Source organism: Schistocerca nitens, chromosome 1 (assembly GCF_023898315.1).
Source record: "Schistocerca nitens isolate TAMUIC-IGC-003100 chromosome 1, iqSchNite1.1, whole genome shotgun sequence".
NCBI classification, from domain to species: domain Eukaryota; kingdom Metazoa; phylum Arthropoda; class Insecta; order Orthoptera; family Acrididae; genus Schistocerca; species Schistocerca nitens.
Window position 1 is genome coordinate 239,404,112 of NC_064614.1, and position 14,949 is coordinate 239,419,060.

The 14,949-nt window shown below is 40.8% G+C and overlaps 1 protein-coding gene across 1 annotated transcript in view; it reads right to left on the minus strand.

The window, feature by feature from the left end:
• Nucleotides 1–927: 927 nt before the first annotated feature.
• Nucleotides 928–14,949, minus strand: part of LOC126235214 (phospholipase B1, membrane-associated-like) — a 135,510-nt gene continuing 121,488 nt past the window's right edge. Inside the window, exon 8 of the mRNA XM_049943947.1 lies at nt 928–1,861. Within this exon, the coding sequence (XP_049799904.1) occupies nt 1,725–1,861 (137 nt within the window). The 3' untranslated portion in view covers nt 928–1,724. The remainder of the gene's footprint in view (nt 1,862–14,949) is intronic.

Here is a 14,949-nt window from a genome sequence, read left to right on the forward strand (position 1 = left end):
GGACGTAGGTTGCAAGTTCTACTCTGAGTTGAAGAGATTAGCACAGGAGAGGAACTCGTGGAGGGCCGTATCAAACCCGTCAGAAGACTAATGACAAAAAAAAAGGTTTAGGGACGCTGTAACAATTATGTTTCGCAACAAGAATTTAGAGCTTACCTCATAGTAGAGGTCAAGGAATATTACATCCCACAAAAGCTTACTGTGTTTTGATAACGACGGTGAAAGTTATTCAAATTCTAGCTTACACAGCCACCTACACACATCCCAACTCTCGCCGTTTGTAGCTGTGGTTTAGTCAGTGCGAAACCTTTGGGAGACGGTTCTATACTCCCAGTTCGAGCATAGCCAGACAAAACTTTAACATTCCTTTCAAGTCAGTACGTCATTCGCCTCCGGGTATTTCTTTCTACTTACGTTGCTCGCATTCGTATTCTGCTGAGTTTCGGTGAGGCACTGAGTATCATTCTAACGTACTAATTCAGAAGCAGATTTATTAAGAGTTAATTCGTGAAGATGCAAGCCGTGTTAGAGCTTCACTATATACAAAAAAGTGGCTACCTTTCATATTCTTTCACAACCATCCGAAGCAGCTTTTACCTCTTATGCCAAAGATAGTCTTACTTGAGGAGTACCACTACAGCCTTCTCGAAATATAAACTACTAAATCGGTCATGGATGTAGAGAAAACATAATTAACACCACTATGAGCAAATAGTGAGGTGCAAAGACTTTAAATTCGTGACAGCAAGGAAGTTACAAATGGGGAAGGTACAAAGCTTATCTTCCTCTCTAGAAATCTGTACATAAACTGCGAAACAATATTATTAATCTAGGAAAGCAAAACAGCAATGAACAGACACAATTCTGTAATCATACTTGCAACGTAATTTAAAGATAACAGTGGTCAACTAATATTTAGAGAAATTTTACAAACAACAAATTTGATGGTCGGATAGATACAGTAATGTTACATTATTTTCTTTTACTTCTGAAAAGCGTAAAGAGCAGATAAGTATAAAAATAAGTGATTTCAGTAGACTCATATGACTAGAATCAAGTAGTTAAAAATTCACAAAAAATGCTTATGTACATTGACCAGTACAATCAGTAGACTGAAGTTCTGGGCAAATTTTTGACACTGCAAGAGCTGCAGTCTGGAAACTGATGAACAAATTTTAATCTTTGTCGACACATAATCCATTCAAACATCAACAGTTTGATTATGCAGCTGAATGTTACACTTTTCTCTTCAAAATATTAGCTGTTTCTATAACATGGAGCTTATTAGAAATTATGGTAATTACATTTGCGCTCATTATTTAAGTTCAACAGATAAAACGTACACTGTTTCTAATATTGCACGTTTCGGCATACTAAAACGTGCCATTGTGTAGTGCTGACACTAGAAATCTTGCGCGAACGCGTTGCCACTACAGTAACAATTAATGATTTCATCGGAGATTTAAGACTATAACTCTTCCAACGATGTGATCTCATTTTTAATGGTCATTTTGTTTTGAATCCCGGTGAGAGAACATATGTAGAGCGGTAGACACGTTTACTCCCGATAATACTGTTTCAAGTTGAATACATAAGTAATCTGAGGTATCTTGACTTTGTACTCGTACTTGTGGTTCCATCCTTATAAAAACTAAGCAGGTAACCGTGTGCTGTTTGTTAAACTGTCTTCAGCATTTGTAGCTGTTGCACCACTGCTGAAATATTCAGACGCCGCTGTTCCCAGAGGTGTAAATATACGGCCGTTCCTCAGTGGGACACAGAAAGCGGGAGAATGTATCGTCCCAGTCCTCGGATTTACGGCCAACCGGCTCCATCATGTTGTTCCACAGTGCATTGGCAGCTATTGACACAGAAAATTACAGGAATTAATATTCACACTGTTATGAAATTCTAAACATAGGCTGCCTTTCATCCATAAACGATCAATTTTCTATACAAGGTAGATAATGACTAACTCCTGCGCATTGGAAAGTCATTGGCTCATAACGTAAACTTAAGGATTATTTCAGGTACTTTTCGGCTGTACATAAATATAGTTGTGACTTTGATGTTGTTTTCTACGGTGTTTCCACCAGACAAAGCAAATACATTTAGGCGTGTGGATTTCTGTGAGTGAATCCATTTCAGACATTCCGTTTTGTGTACTCAGAAAATTACCCTAATACGGGGTTATGACCTCTCCATCAATTTTTACGAAATAAATGTATTTACGTGATACACATTTATGTTTATCACAGTCCAATATGAATTTAATCGCACTTCAACATGGTGTCCATTTTAAGGCATTGCTGTCGTCGTTGTAGAGCTGACCTGAATACATTCTGAAGCATATCTTATAAAAATGGGCGGCACTGCATCCAGGATCAAACTGCTAGATTCTGGAGTTACCTTTCCTTTGTTTTGCGAACCCTTGACTCAGTACCGCGAAGCGAAGAAATTCAAGGGTGTCGAATCAGCTAAACATGATGGCCACAGACTTGCTTAACGTCTGCCTATCCATTTGTGCGCTAATTTTTGGTTCAGGTACGCTCTTACTGTGAGTCAAAGTGAGGGGGTTCTGAGTGCTGTTGGAACGCAACAGTGTCAACAATGCCTTCTTGCTCCAAAACTGTAGTTCCAGGAATTGTTCCAGCGTATCAAGGTACAGGTTCCCTGCAGTTTTCGCTTTTGCAAATAAAGAAAGGCTCATAAACTGTAATCTTTGTGAACCCTACACATTTTCTTTTGGTGTATCTCTTTGCCATTTAGTGGTAGCTTGAGGAGGCTCGTTAAGTAGCAGTAATGATCGCAAATGTGGAATGTGGCCTCATTAGTTAAAAAATGTGATTCATCAGGTGTTCGTTGTTTGCAGCGGTCTATCAAATGGTAACACGGAGCCTGGCAAGTTGAGTAACCTTCGTGGTCTAATTTGTGAAGTAACTGAATGTGATACGCTCTTTTCTTGAGCGCAATATCGTTGACTTTGGCACATCTAACTCGTTGCTTAAACGACGAATTGATGTATTCGAAATTCTTTCGATTGCTTCTCTGATTCGCTGAACAGTCTCTTATGGTACAGATCTCCCGGAGCCTGATTCACGGGGAACGTTCCCAGTTCTTTGGAACTTACTGACAAGGGATGATTTTTTTACTGGTGCTGGCTTGTGAAACTGCCTAGTGAACTCCACTTGCACCTCTATATAACATCAACTGCGCGGCCGCCAGCTAACATCAGCCACGCTGTAACAGAAATGGATTATAATTATGTATTATGTAAATCCATTCATTATTTCTTGGAAATGGATCGAGATTTTTTGATCATCCTGTATTTGTTGAAAGGCAGGTGTACGTGTTGTTCAGTGCGACATAATAGGCTTCATAGGCGACTATTTCGTTAAAGTGATCCATCGCGTCTGGTATGTAGTGATTTGCATGAGTCTTATTGCATAACGGGGTTTACACCACACATCAGAGTGTCTTTACCAGCGTAGACGATATAGCGTATCAATTTATGTCAGTACAGGATATATATTTTAATTGGTAGGGAATTAATCCATATAGTTACATTCAAACATCAGTTGCATCATAGGCATTCACCACACATTGCTGCAGAAGACATACACCAAGAAATATTTTGATAATTTTAATTTTAATTTTCAGATGAAAAATAGTGAAAATAGTAATTCCAAACTAAAAAAACTGGCGTCTGGAAATTATTAAATACTGTAATATATTTATTTACGTCTTATGATGACCTTCAGTTGATATTAATTTTATTTTTAAAATGCTTTTTGATTCATAAATGATAATACTGTTCTTTGCAGTATCAATTTTAATTCTGCAGTGAAGTGTGTGCAGATCTGCAGTTTCCTGGTGGATTGATGCTGTGTGCCAGACCGAGACTGCAGCCCAGAATCTATGTCTCTTGGGGGGTAAGTGCCCTAAAGGCTGAGATACCTTTTTTTTTCATTTTGCCTTTCGCTCTCTAATTATGCCTTCATCGGCGAGTTTCTTCGTTATAATTTCAAAAACAATTTCACTATGTGCTATCAGTTCATTTCCTTTCAGTTGTCTGTGCTCTGTTCGACACGGGAATAATAAAGACAAGGCGTACTTGTGCATGCAATAAACAAAACGCAACGTATTCTGATAAAATTGTAGTACTTCTTCTTGTTAGATTTACAAGTTTGTCCTTCAGAGGGAAATCTTTTGCTCTCCCAAAGCCCTTTCACTGCTCTGGGCGTGTGTACACGACCGCTATGGCGTTTCCCCAAGAGCTATGGATGTGTACATCACGCCTCTTGTACTTTCCTGCAATGCTGTGGACAACTGTGCGTCTGTACGCGTCACGGGCCGACGACCTCTCACTGCTGTGGACTAGTCAGTTCCACACCTCGCTGACTGAAAAAGTATCGAGTATTTATGACACCAACTTATATGTCTCATTGTTTGCTATCATTTGCAGAAAAACCTCGTTTCGATAGCTTGAATCGTTTATGAGACATGACGACTGTTAGAAACACATGATTCGCGATGCGCACGGGTGTGAATGCGCGTGTCGCAAGTGACCATCCGTCGGATATGGAACTCAGTAACTTGGGAACGAAATGAGATATCGTTCTGCTCTCAGTTTTAAGTAAAATTTCGATATCTTATCTACGTCTCATTCAAAGCAATGTACGAGCTAAAATCAACCATACGCAAAGTTTACCCAATGCGTTTTCATCTCTGTAAAATCCTTATAATTTCGCGCTATGTTTAACTTATTGTAAATATGAAGGATAAAGAAAAGAAATTCCGTTCTTTTTCAGACTGTAATGTGCAAAAATCAGACTCTTTCACATGATTGTTTTCTTAAAATCAGTTGACAAGTATTGCGGCGCCTCCCAACACAGGCACCAGAATTTGACGAGCAGTGCAGCCTTAGCAAACGTCGCCCGCAGCACGGGATGCAGAAAGAACGTCCGTAGCAATTTAAAGGTTAAGACAGATACACCTTCTAAAGCGGTAATAATTTAAAATGAAAGAAAATGTAAAAGTAACTTCCTCTTTATCAGCTGAGTCTTGTATCTCACCTTTTTATAGAAACTTCATACAATTGGTTAAAACATATGAATCATAACTGAATTGTCTAGCATATGTACAGATCTCAATAACCAATTTTTGCTTTTTTCTGTTGTTCACAAATCCGTTTTGCGATTTGGTGAGCTTTATGTATGTATATTTTTAAAGCTGAAACTCTCACATGTCAAAAATGAGTTGAAATAAGGCACCTTTAAAAATTTAGTACTACCATCGATACCTCTTTTTGTTCTTAGCTCTATATGACTGTGGATACATATGGTTTCTAATTTCTTCCGAGTTTCGGATTTGTTACTATTTTTCATCACCATTCCTTAGGTGTTTTGAGAGATATTTGTGTGTTGTTTTGTTAAGCTTTGCGCTTCTTTCTGTTATACAGAGCTGTAAGTTAGTCATATCACGCTGTCTCAGATCATTATTACTTACTGTTGCACAGTCGAAGTTAGTCTTTATTCGATGCGTCTGGTGGTTCATCCGTGGCGGAGTGGGTGGGGGGTGAATTGGGGGAGGGGACCAAACAGTGAGGTCATCGATCCCATCGGATTAGGGAAGGATGGGCAAGTAAGTCGGCCGTGCCCTTCCAAAGGAACCATTCCGGTATTTGCCTGAATCGTTTTAGGCAAATCACGGAAAACGTAAATCAAGATGGCCGGACGCGGGTTTGAACCGTCGTCCTCCCGAATGCGAGTCCATTGTGCTAAACACTACGCCACCTCGCTTGGTATGTGCATCTGTCCTGGATACAATGTTCTGCTCCGCAGCCTTATTTGTAGCCCGTGGAATTCTTTGACATACAGTACAGAGATCGACGCAATACCATTGTCTTCCTTTTCCCTTGCATGTTTTTAGGTATTGCAGACAGAAGCTTGCATTTCTCTTCTCAGTTTCTTGTCTGTTTCGAACCAGACTATTAGCTTGTACTTTCACAATGAAAATTCTGAAAACCTTCACAGTCTAGAAAAAGTTTTGGTATTGCGTCCATTTTACACGGACTTTTCTAGGACAGTTCCTTAACCTGTCATAGATTCATCGTCGCATGTCCTTTCTGCGTATTCAGAATAGTTATTTCACTGTTTCCAGTTGCTTTCTTCACCGCCCGTTCCGATTTCCACGTCCTATTCCACTTCCGTAGGCGCACTGTGATACTCCTCACCCCGCGCTTTGGCACTTTAGATGACTGATTTATTTTTACTGTTTGCCATGCTGCTTTCGTTTCCTTTCCCTTGCTCCGCGGCCACAGTTTCACTAGCGATCGCTCCCTTCTGCACCTGCTCGTCCAATTCTACAGGCGCATTCTGTTGTTACCCACCACGTGTTTTATCAGTGACGATGATATCGTCCTTGTCAATTGATTTACTTTTATTGACGGCTTTATCGCTCTCCACAGTGTTCCCTGGCTCTTCCGCGTCAGCCGGCCGCTGTGACCGAGTGGTTATAGGCACTTCAGTCCGGAACCGCGCTGCTGCTACTGTCGCAGGTTTGAATCCTGCCTCGGGCATGGATGTGTGTTATGTCCTTAGGTTAGTTAGGTTTAAGTAATTCTAAGTGTAGGGGGCTGATGACCTCGGATGTTAAGTCCCATAGTGCTCAGAGCTATTTGAACCATTTTTTTCTTCCGCGTCAAACTTCTCCTTTTCACATCTGACCGACTTCCGTGCCCCGACGCAGTCGCCCTACCAGAATAGTTAGAATAGTTGCATACGCCGTTATATATTGTTGACAGTTTCCAACAGGTCAGGGCGTCAAGCTGGTAATTTGCTTCAGGTTTTCAGTTGAACTGTATACGAAGCGTCTGCTACATTGGGTTTCATAGACAGCCTTTGCCCCGCGACCACATAAAGTCACATAAGATGGTATGAGCTTTTCCAGTTCTACGAGGGGCGTTCAATAAGTAATGCAAACAATTTTCTTTCATGGCCAGTTTCGGTTTTGAAAAAATGCGGAATTTGTTAGAGGACATGGTGGGACATTCGCGATTCAGCCCCTATATTTTCATGAAGCTCCGGTGGCGGCGCTATTAGTAACCTTCAAAACGGCAGCTGTAAAGGAGGTGGGTTCCAAGCAGGGAGCAGACATTGAGTTTCTTTTGGAGGAAAACCAGAGCATCGTAGGTATTCATAGGAGCTTGCAGAATGTCTACAGAGATCTGGTAGTAAACAAAAGCACCATGAGTCACTGGGCGAGGCGTCTGTCATCATCGCAACATGGTCGCCGAAGCCTGTCCAATCTCCCGCCTGCCGGCTGGCGGAACACAGGTGTGACTCCTGCAGTGTTGGAACGTGCGGACACTCTCATTCGAGGTGATCGACGGATCACAATCAAACACCTCGCTGCTCAACTGGACGTCTCTGTTGGTAGTACTGACAGTTGGGGTACTCAAAGGTGTGTACCCACTGGGTTTCTCGCCGCCTGACAGAATATCATGAAGAGCAACGGAGGACCATCTGTGCCGAATTGATTGCGTGTTATTATGCTGATCGACAAAAATTTTTGTCGAACATCGGCACATGCGATCAAACACGTGTTCATCACTTCGAACCGGAAGCAAACCGGCGATCCATTGAGCGGCACCACACCACTTCTCCTCCGAAGAAAAAGTTCAAAGCTACACTCTTAGCTGGTTAAGTCATGGCGACGGTCTTGTGTAGCTCTGAAAGGGTTATTCTGTTTGGCGTCCTCCGTCATTGTGTAACAATCAACTCTGAAGTGTACTGTGCTGCCCTCAGGAAACTGAAGAAACGACCTCAGCTTGTCACCACAGAAATGCAAACTAACTCTTCCTTCTCCATGACAACGCAAGATCCTACAAAAGTCCGCGCGCCCGAGAGGAGCTCATAAACTTCATTGGGCTGCTCTTCCTCATCCACCATAGAGCCTGAACTTCACATCTTGCGACTTCCATCCGTTTAGCCCACTGAAGGATACACTCCGCAGGAGCCAGTATGCGGATAATAGGAAGGTTATTGATGCAAAAAGACGTTAGCTACGACGTCGACCAGTAAGGCAGCACCACGCGGGCCTAGGGTCCTCCCCCCTCCAGCCCCCAGTAAGCTAGCATAAGGCCGTCGTTCTGAACGGAGATTACGTTCAATATAGAGTTTTGTAGCCAAAAGAGTGGGGAGTAATATGGTGTATTAGAATCTTGAACAAAACGGAACAGCTTTTAGAAAAAAAAAGTTGTATTACTTATTGAACGGCCTTCGTACTTTGGCTATTCGACTGCAGTTGAATTTCCTTTTCCGAAAGGTTTCAGACCACACTTCTTTGCTGGTAACAAAAACAGTCCCGTACAAGCTAAGCGCATCTCTGATCATTTCGAGCAGCACTTTGAACGGTAAATTACAGACTGTCACTGATCTAAAGCCAAGTCATGAGTATTTTATTAACACTGTGCTAACAGAACCATCATTATGGCAAAATTTTTTGCTGTAATCAGGTGGAAGGAATGTATAGGTCTAGAAGGGAGATGAACTTGGAGGCAATATTATAGAAATGGAAGAGAACGTGGATGAAGAGGAGATGGGAGACATAATACTGCGAGAAGAATTTGACAGAGCACTGAAAGAGCTAAGTCGAAACAAGGCCCCAGGAGAAGAAGACATTCCAACAGACCTCTGGTAGCCTTGTGAGAGTCAGGCATGGTCAGACTCTTCCATCTGGTGTACAAGATATATGACACACGAGAAATATCCTCAGACTTCGAGAAGAATGTTTTACTCCAATTCCAAAGAAAGCTGGTGTTGACAGGTGTGAATATTACCGACCTACCATTTAGAAAGTCATGGGTGCAAAATAATAACACGAATTCTTCCAGAAGAATAAGAAAAACTGACAGAAGATTAGTTTGGAGTCCGGAGAAATGCGGGCACACGCGAGGCAATACTGGCCCAACGAGTTGTAGACTTATGCGAAGCTTTTTGACATTGTTTACTGGAATACTCTCTCCGAAATCTGAAGGTAGCACGAATAATACACAAAAAGCCAAAAGCTATTTACAACTTGTACAGAAATCAGACGGCAGTTATAAGAGTAGAGAGGTATGAAAAAGAAGTAGTGATTGAGAAGGCAGTGAGGCAGTATTTTAGCCTGTGCCAGACGTTATTCAATCTGTACAATGATCAAGTAGTAAAGGAAAAAAAATGGTTCAGAAGGCTCTGAGCACTATGGGACTTAACTGCTAAGGTCATCAGTTCCCTAGAACTTAGAACTACTTAAACGTAACTAACCTAAGGACATCACACACATCCATGCCCGAGGCAGGATTCGAACCTGCTACCGTAGCGGTCGCGCGGTTCCAGACTGTAGCGCCTAGAACCGCTCGGCCAGCCTGGCCGGCAGTAAAGGAAACCAAAGAAAAATCTGAGGAAGGAATTAAAGTTCAGGAAGAAGAAATAAAAGCTTCCAGGTTTGCCGATGACATTGTAATTCTGTCAGAGACATCAAATTACTCGCGAGAGCAGTTGAACGGGATGGAGAGTGTCTTGAAATGTTGGTATCAGATGAATGTCATCAGAAGCAAAACTAGGATAATGGAAAAAAAAATGGTTCAAATGGCTCTAAGCACTATGGGACTTAACATCTGAGGTCATCAGTCCCCTAGACTTAGAACTACTTAAACCTAACTAACCGAACGATATCACACACATCCATGCCAGAGGCAGGATTCGAAACTGCGACCGTAGCAGCAGCGCGGTTCCGGACTGAAGCGCCTAGAACCGCTCGACCACAGCGGCCGGCAAGGATAATGGAAAGTATTCGAATTAAATTAGGTGATGCTGAGGGAATCAGATAAGGAAACGAGACACTTAAAGTAGTCCTTGAGTTTTTTTGTTGGCCCAAGCAAAATAACTGGTGATGGCTGAAATAGAAAGAATATAAAATATAGACAAATAATTTTAATCTTAGAATGTATTTTCTGAATGTATTTGTATGGAATGCAGCCACGTATGGAAGTGCATCATGGACGATAAACAGTTTAGACAAGAAGAGAATAGAAGCTTTTGAAATTTGTGTTACAGAAGAATGCTGAAGATTAGGTGGGTAAATCGCTTACCTAATGAGGAAGTACGGAAAAGAACTGGGGAGAAAAGAAATTTGTTCCACAACCTGATTAAAAGAAAGGATCGGTTGATAGGCCACATTCTGAATCAAGGGATCACCACTTTAGTATTGGAGGGAAGTGTGGTAGGTAAAAATCGTAGTGGGAGACCGAGAGATGATTATTGTAAGCAGACTCAGAAGGATGTAATTTGCTGTAGTAATTCAGAGACGAAGAGGCTTGTACAGGATAGAGTAGCACAGAGACCACATAAAAACAGTCTTTGGACTGAAGACCATAACAACAACAAAATCCAATTGGTGTTCCTAACTATTCTCTCACAAACATCGTTATTTGTGCGTTTAGCATGTACACAATTTGTAGCGTTGTTAATTTCAGTACCTAACACTTCCTTCTCAAGCAACTTGACATCATTAATTAGCCGTTTCCAAATGCCGATGGGAGTAAAGTTTTCTGTTTCTCTCAGAATTCAATTTACGATATCTCTCGATGAATTTTTTTTTTTAATTTGGAACATGTAAAAAAGTTGTCACCTATGCAAGCGTGATATTTGTTTCTTTCTCTATTTAGAAAATTAACACGCTGACTATTTCTTCGAACTAATAAGTTGTCATCAAAACAGATCAATTTTTCAAAATGTGAATCTGAAGACATACTGCCCCGGACTACTTAATAGAGTCCGAAGATACTTTCAGCTTTTCCGCAGATGGAGATTCCTTCACTTCTGGTGTTTACCACCTGTATTTAGGCTTGCACCTGAATGCGTGGTTGAGCTGGTGAAAAACCCCAAGAGCTTAATTTCAAGTATAATTAACCAATCTCTCATTTAGTAGGCTATTTCCCAGATATAGTCCATATGCATAATTCTGTTCGTATTGGCACCTCTCACATTGGTGAATCGATTTCTGAACCAGAAGACAGCAAATTTCCGTAAGAGGTGGTAGATGGGCGAATAACAGGAAAAGGTACTTATTAACTAACTGATCCTGAAGGTGAATGTAAATACTTTTATGTTGAGGATGCATGAAATTATTCCCATTGAATAGTTTCATTTCTTGACGTCGTTTCGTACCTAATCTTTTGGTAATTCTGTTCAAGTACGAGGAATGTTTTGAACACAAAGGCGAGCGATATGGACTTTCGTGGTGCTAATTCACAGAGTTATTTCGAAGCATGTGCTCAACAAGCTTGGGATTAGGGCTTCATACATTGATATAATAATAAACATGGTTTTGAGAATAAAATTTTCACTCTGCAGTGGACTGTGCGCTGATTTGAAGCTTCCTGGAAGATTAAACCCGTGTGCCGAACCGAGGCTGGAACTAGGGATCTTGGCTTCCACCGAAAAATGCTCTACATGATTTTGAGATTTGCGGTTGAGATCATGACCTTGTCTGAGAGGTACCTAATCGCACTACATAGAGCAGTCGAGAGTGTAAGTCCTACATCATAGGAGATGAAACTTTAAGTGACGTATCGGTGTTTCTCAAACCCACGTTGAAGATTCTGAAAACGCAATTAGTTCTTATTTATTTCTTTTTGAGGATACATTAAAACAACATTGTTTTTGCGTCTTTGTTTTCAACTACAGTTTCCTTTGGATCATACTTCTTCCACTCTTCGGGAATATTGTTTCTTCTATTCTTGTGTCCACTTCCTTCGCGTTCTTAGTGTTCTTCTGTCCTGAAATTCTGTCTCTTCTATTGCTACTTTTTTTTATTGTGTCCGTGTTGACTCCTACATTTTCCATATCTCTTCCTACTTCTCTGAGCCATATGAGTTTAGATTTGTAATTGTTCAGTAAGTCCAAGATTTGTTTACTTATTCTGTCATTATTCATCCTGCTTATGTAACCATAGAATTTTAATCTCATTTTTCTCATTACATCTGTTACCTTTTCAGCTTTTAGATATAGTTCTCTATTAGATATTAATGTGTATTCTGATTCACTGCTGCTTTTACGTCGTAGTATTTTTCTTCGAATTCTTCTTTCAGTTTTTGCTAATTTTTGAAACTCTCCCTTCCCAGCTATTTTAAGAATTTCAGCTATATAGACTATCAGTCTTTCAGTTTTGTGTTTCAGCATAAAGATTTTTTGGTATAGATGTTTCTTATTATTTGAAAGGCTCTCTCCATTTTAAGTATTCTAGTCTCTATTGCTGTATTTTCCTTCATGACGTTTGAAAAATATCCTCCTAGATATTTAAAATAGTCTACTTTAGATATTGTTTTGTTATTTATTTTAGGTTTTTGAGGTGCCTTACTGACATTTGTCACGAACAGTGTTTTTTTAACATAAATGTTCTCTTACTTTTCCTGCTTGATTATACTGTTCTGTTACTTGTTCATGTGAATTTTCAAGTGAGTCTGTTATAAGTGTGATGTAATCAGCAATTTACAGGTAATTTTTTACTCATTATATGAGAGTTTGTTGACTCTGATCAACTTAATGGATCATACTAACTATAACCTCACGCACTTATAAAATGGTGGGGGAAAGTCGCTGGTAGACTGAAGCTTTGGAGAGTGTTTAGTCCACATGTGGCTCCGAGGTGCCCAAATATGAGAAGTATGCACTATCTCTGTATTCTACCCCGCTGCAGCATTTTCAGTATGTTACCTAATCCTGACTATAATTGAAATTAAGACACCTGATTTGAGAATTATCCATGGCCTCTCGTTGATATTAAATGGTACCAGGTAACTTATAAATATGTGAATCACGTCATATGTGTATGTTGCTACGATATTTAATTGGCTTGTACTACAATGGTGTGACACTTCAACGTAGAAATAAAATTTAAAGAAGATGAAAGTTTCTCACTGTCTTTAGTAAATTAATATTATTCGGAGACGGCTAATTTTTGACGTAACATACCAAGATATATAATTTACAGTGACAAGGTCGACGAATCTAGTAAACAAAAGTGAAAAACGTACACGAATATGTGCTAATGATGATAGATTCAGTTGACCACAAATGTGTGCGACTTTTCAGTGTCACCTGATTTACATCTTAATTTCTATATTGGTATACACTACTGGCCATTAAAATTGCAATAATTGTCAAATTTGCATGAAGCCAACTTCATACTTGGATATGTGCTTTATCAGTGAGTAGGAGCAACGCCATCCACAATGTATGCATTAGAAGATATTATGTAGTTTCTCGTTCAGAAATCGCATTTGAATATTGATTGTTTGTGAGAAGGTCGTGTTATACCTTGTGAAACAAGGAGAACGTATACCAGCACGTGTTGGAATTCGACAATGGCAGTATTGCGGCTTATCAAGACTACAACTTATTGTTCCACCATGTTGCTATTCACGTTGGTTGATATATCTCGAATGTAATGCAGGTGCGGCATCTTTGATTGCAGCAGTGCCTTATTCGAGGCCATGCAGGATCAAGCGGCCTCTAATGACTAGTGCCCGAGAGGACATTGTGCGTTTGGTAGTACAGCCACATCACGTAGCTTCAGTCAGGAAATTATCCTGTTTGCGGAAAGACACATGCTCACAGAGGTACTTGGACGAATACGACAGCTGTTGCGGTGTCCTTTGAGGTGACAGGGGAGAAGCATGCTGACAGTGGTGGGGCCAACGAGACTAGGAATCTACTCTGTAGGAATCAGCATGGGTTTCGAAAAAGAAGGTTGTGTGAAACCCGGCTCGCGTTACTCGTCCACGAGACTCAGAGGGCCATAGACACGGGTTCCCAGGTAGATGCCGTGTTTCTTGACTTCCGCAAGGCGTTCGATACAGTTCCCCACAGCCGTTTAATGAACAAAGTAAGAGCATATGGACTATCAGACCAATTGTGTGACTCGATTGAAGAGTTCATAGATAACAGAACGCAGCATGTCATTCTCAATGGAGAGAAGTCTTCCGAAGTAGGAGTGATTTCAGGTGTGCCGCAGGGGAGTGTCGTAGGACCGTTGCTATTCACAATATACATAAATGACCTTGTGGATGACATCGGAAGTTCACTGAGGCTTTTTGCGGATGATGCTGTGGTATATCGAGAGGTTGTAACAATGGAAAATTGTACTGAAATGCAGGAGGATCTGCAACGAATTGACGCATGGTGCAGGGAATGGGCAATTGAATCTCAATGTAGACAAGAGTAATGTGCTGCGAGTACATAGAAAGAAAGATCCTTTATCATTTAGCTACAATATAGCAGGTCAGCAACTGGAAGCAGTTAATTCCATAAATTATCTGGGAGTAGGCAATTAGAGTGATTTAAAATGGAATGACTATATAAAATTAATCGTCGGTAAAGCGGATGCCAGACTGAGATTCATTGGAAGAATCCTAAGGAAATGCAATCCGAAAACAAAGGAAGTAGGTTACAGTTCACTTTTTCGCCCGCTGCTTGAATATTGCTCACCATTGTGTGGTCCGTACCAGATAGGGTTGATAGAAGAGATAGAGAAGATCCATCGGAGAGCAGTGCGCTTCGTTACAGGATCATTTAGTAATCGCGAAAGCGTTACGGAGATAACAGATAAACTCCAGTGGAAGACTCTGCAGGAGAGACGCTCAGTAGCTCGGTACGGGCTTTTGTTGAAGTTTCGAGAACATACCTTCACCGAGGAGTCAAGCAGTATATTGCTCCCTCCTACGTATATCTCGCGAAGAGATCATCAGTATAAAATCAGAGAGATTAGAGCCCACACAATCTTTCTTTCAACGAACAATACGAGACTGGAATAGGAGGGAGAACCGATAGAGGTACTCAACGTACCCTCCGCCACACACGGACCCGAGAACAAGAAACATTGCCAGACTGCATTCTTCATCAT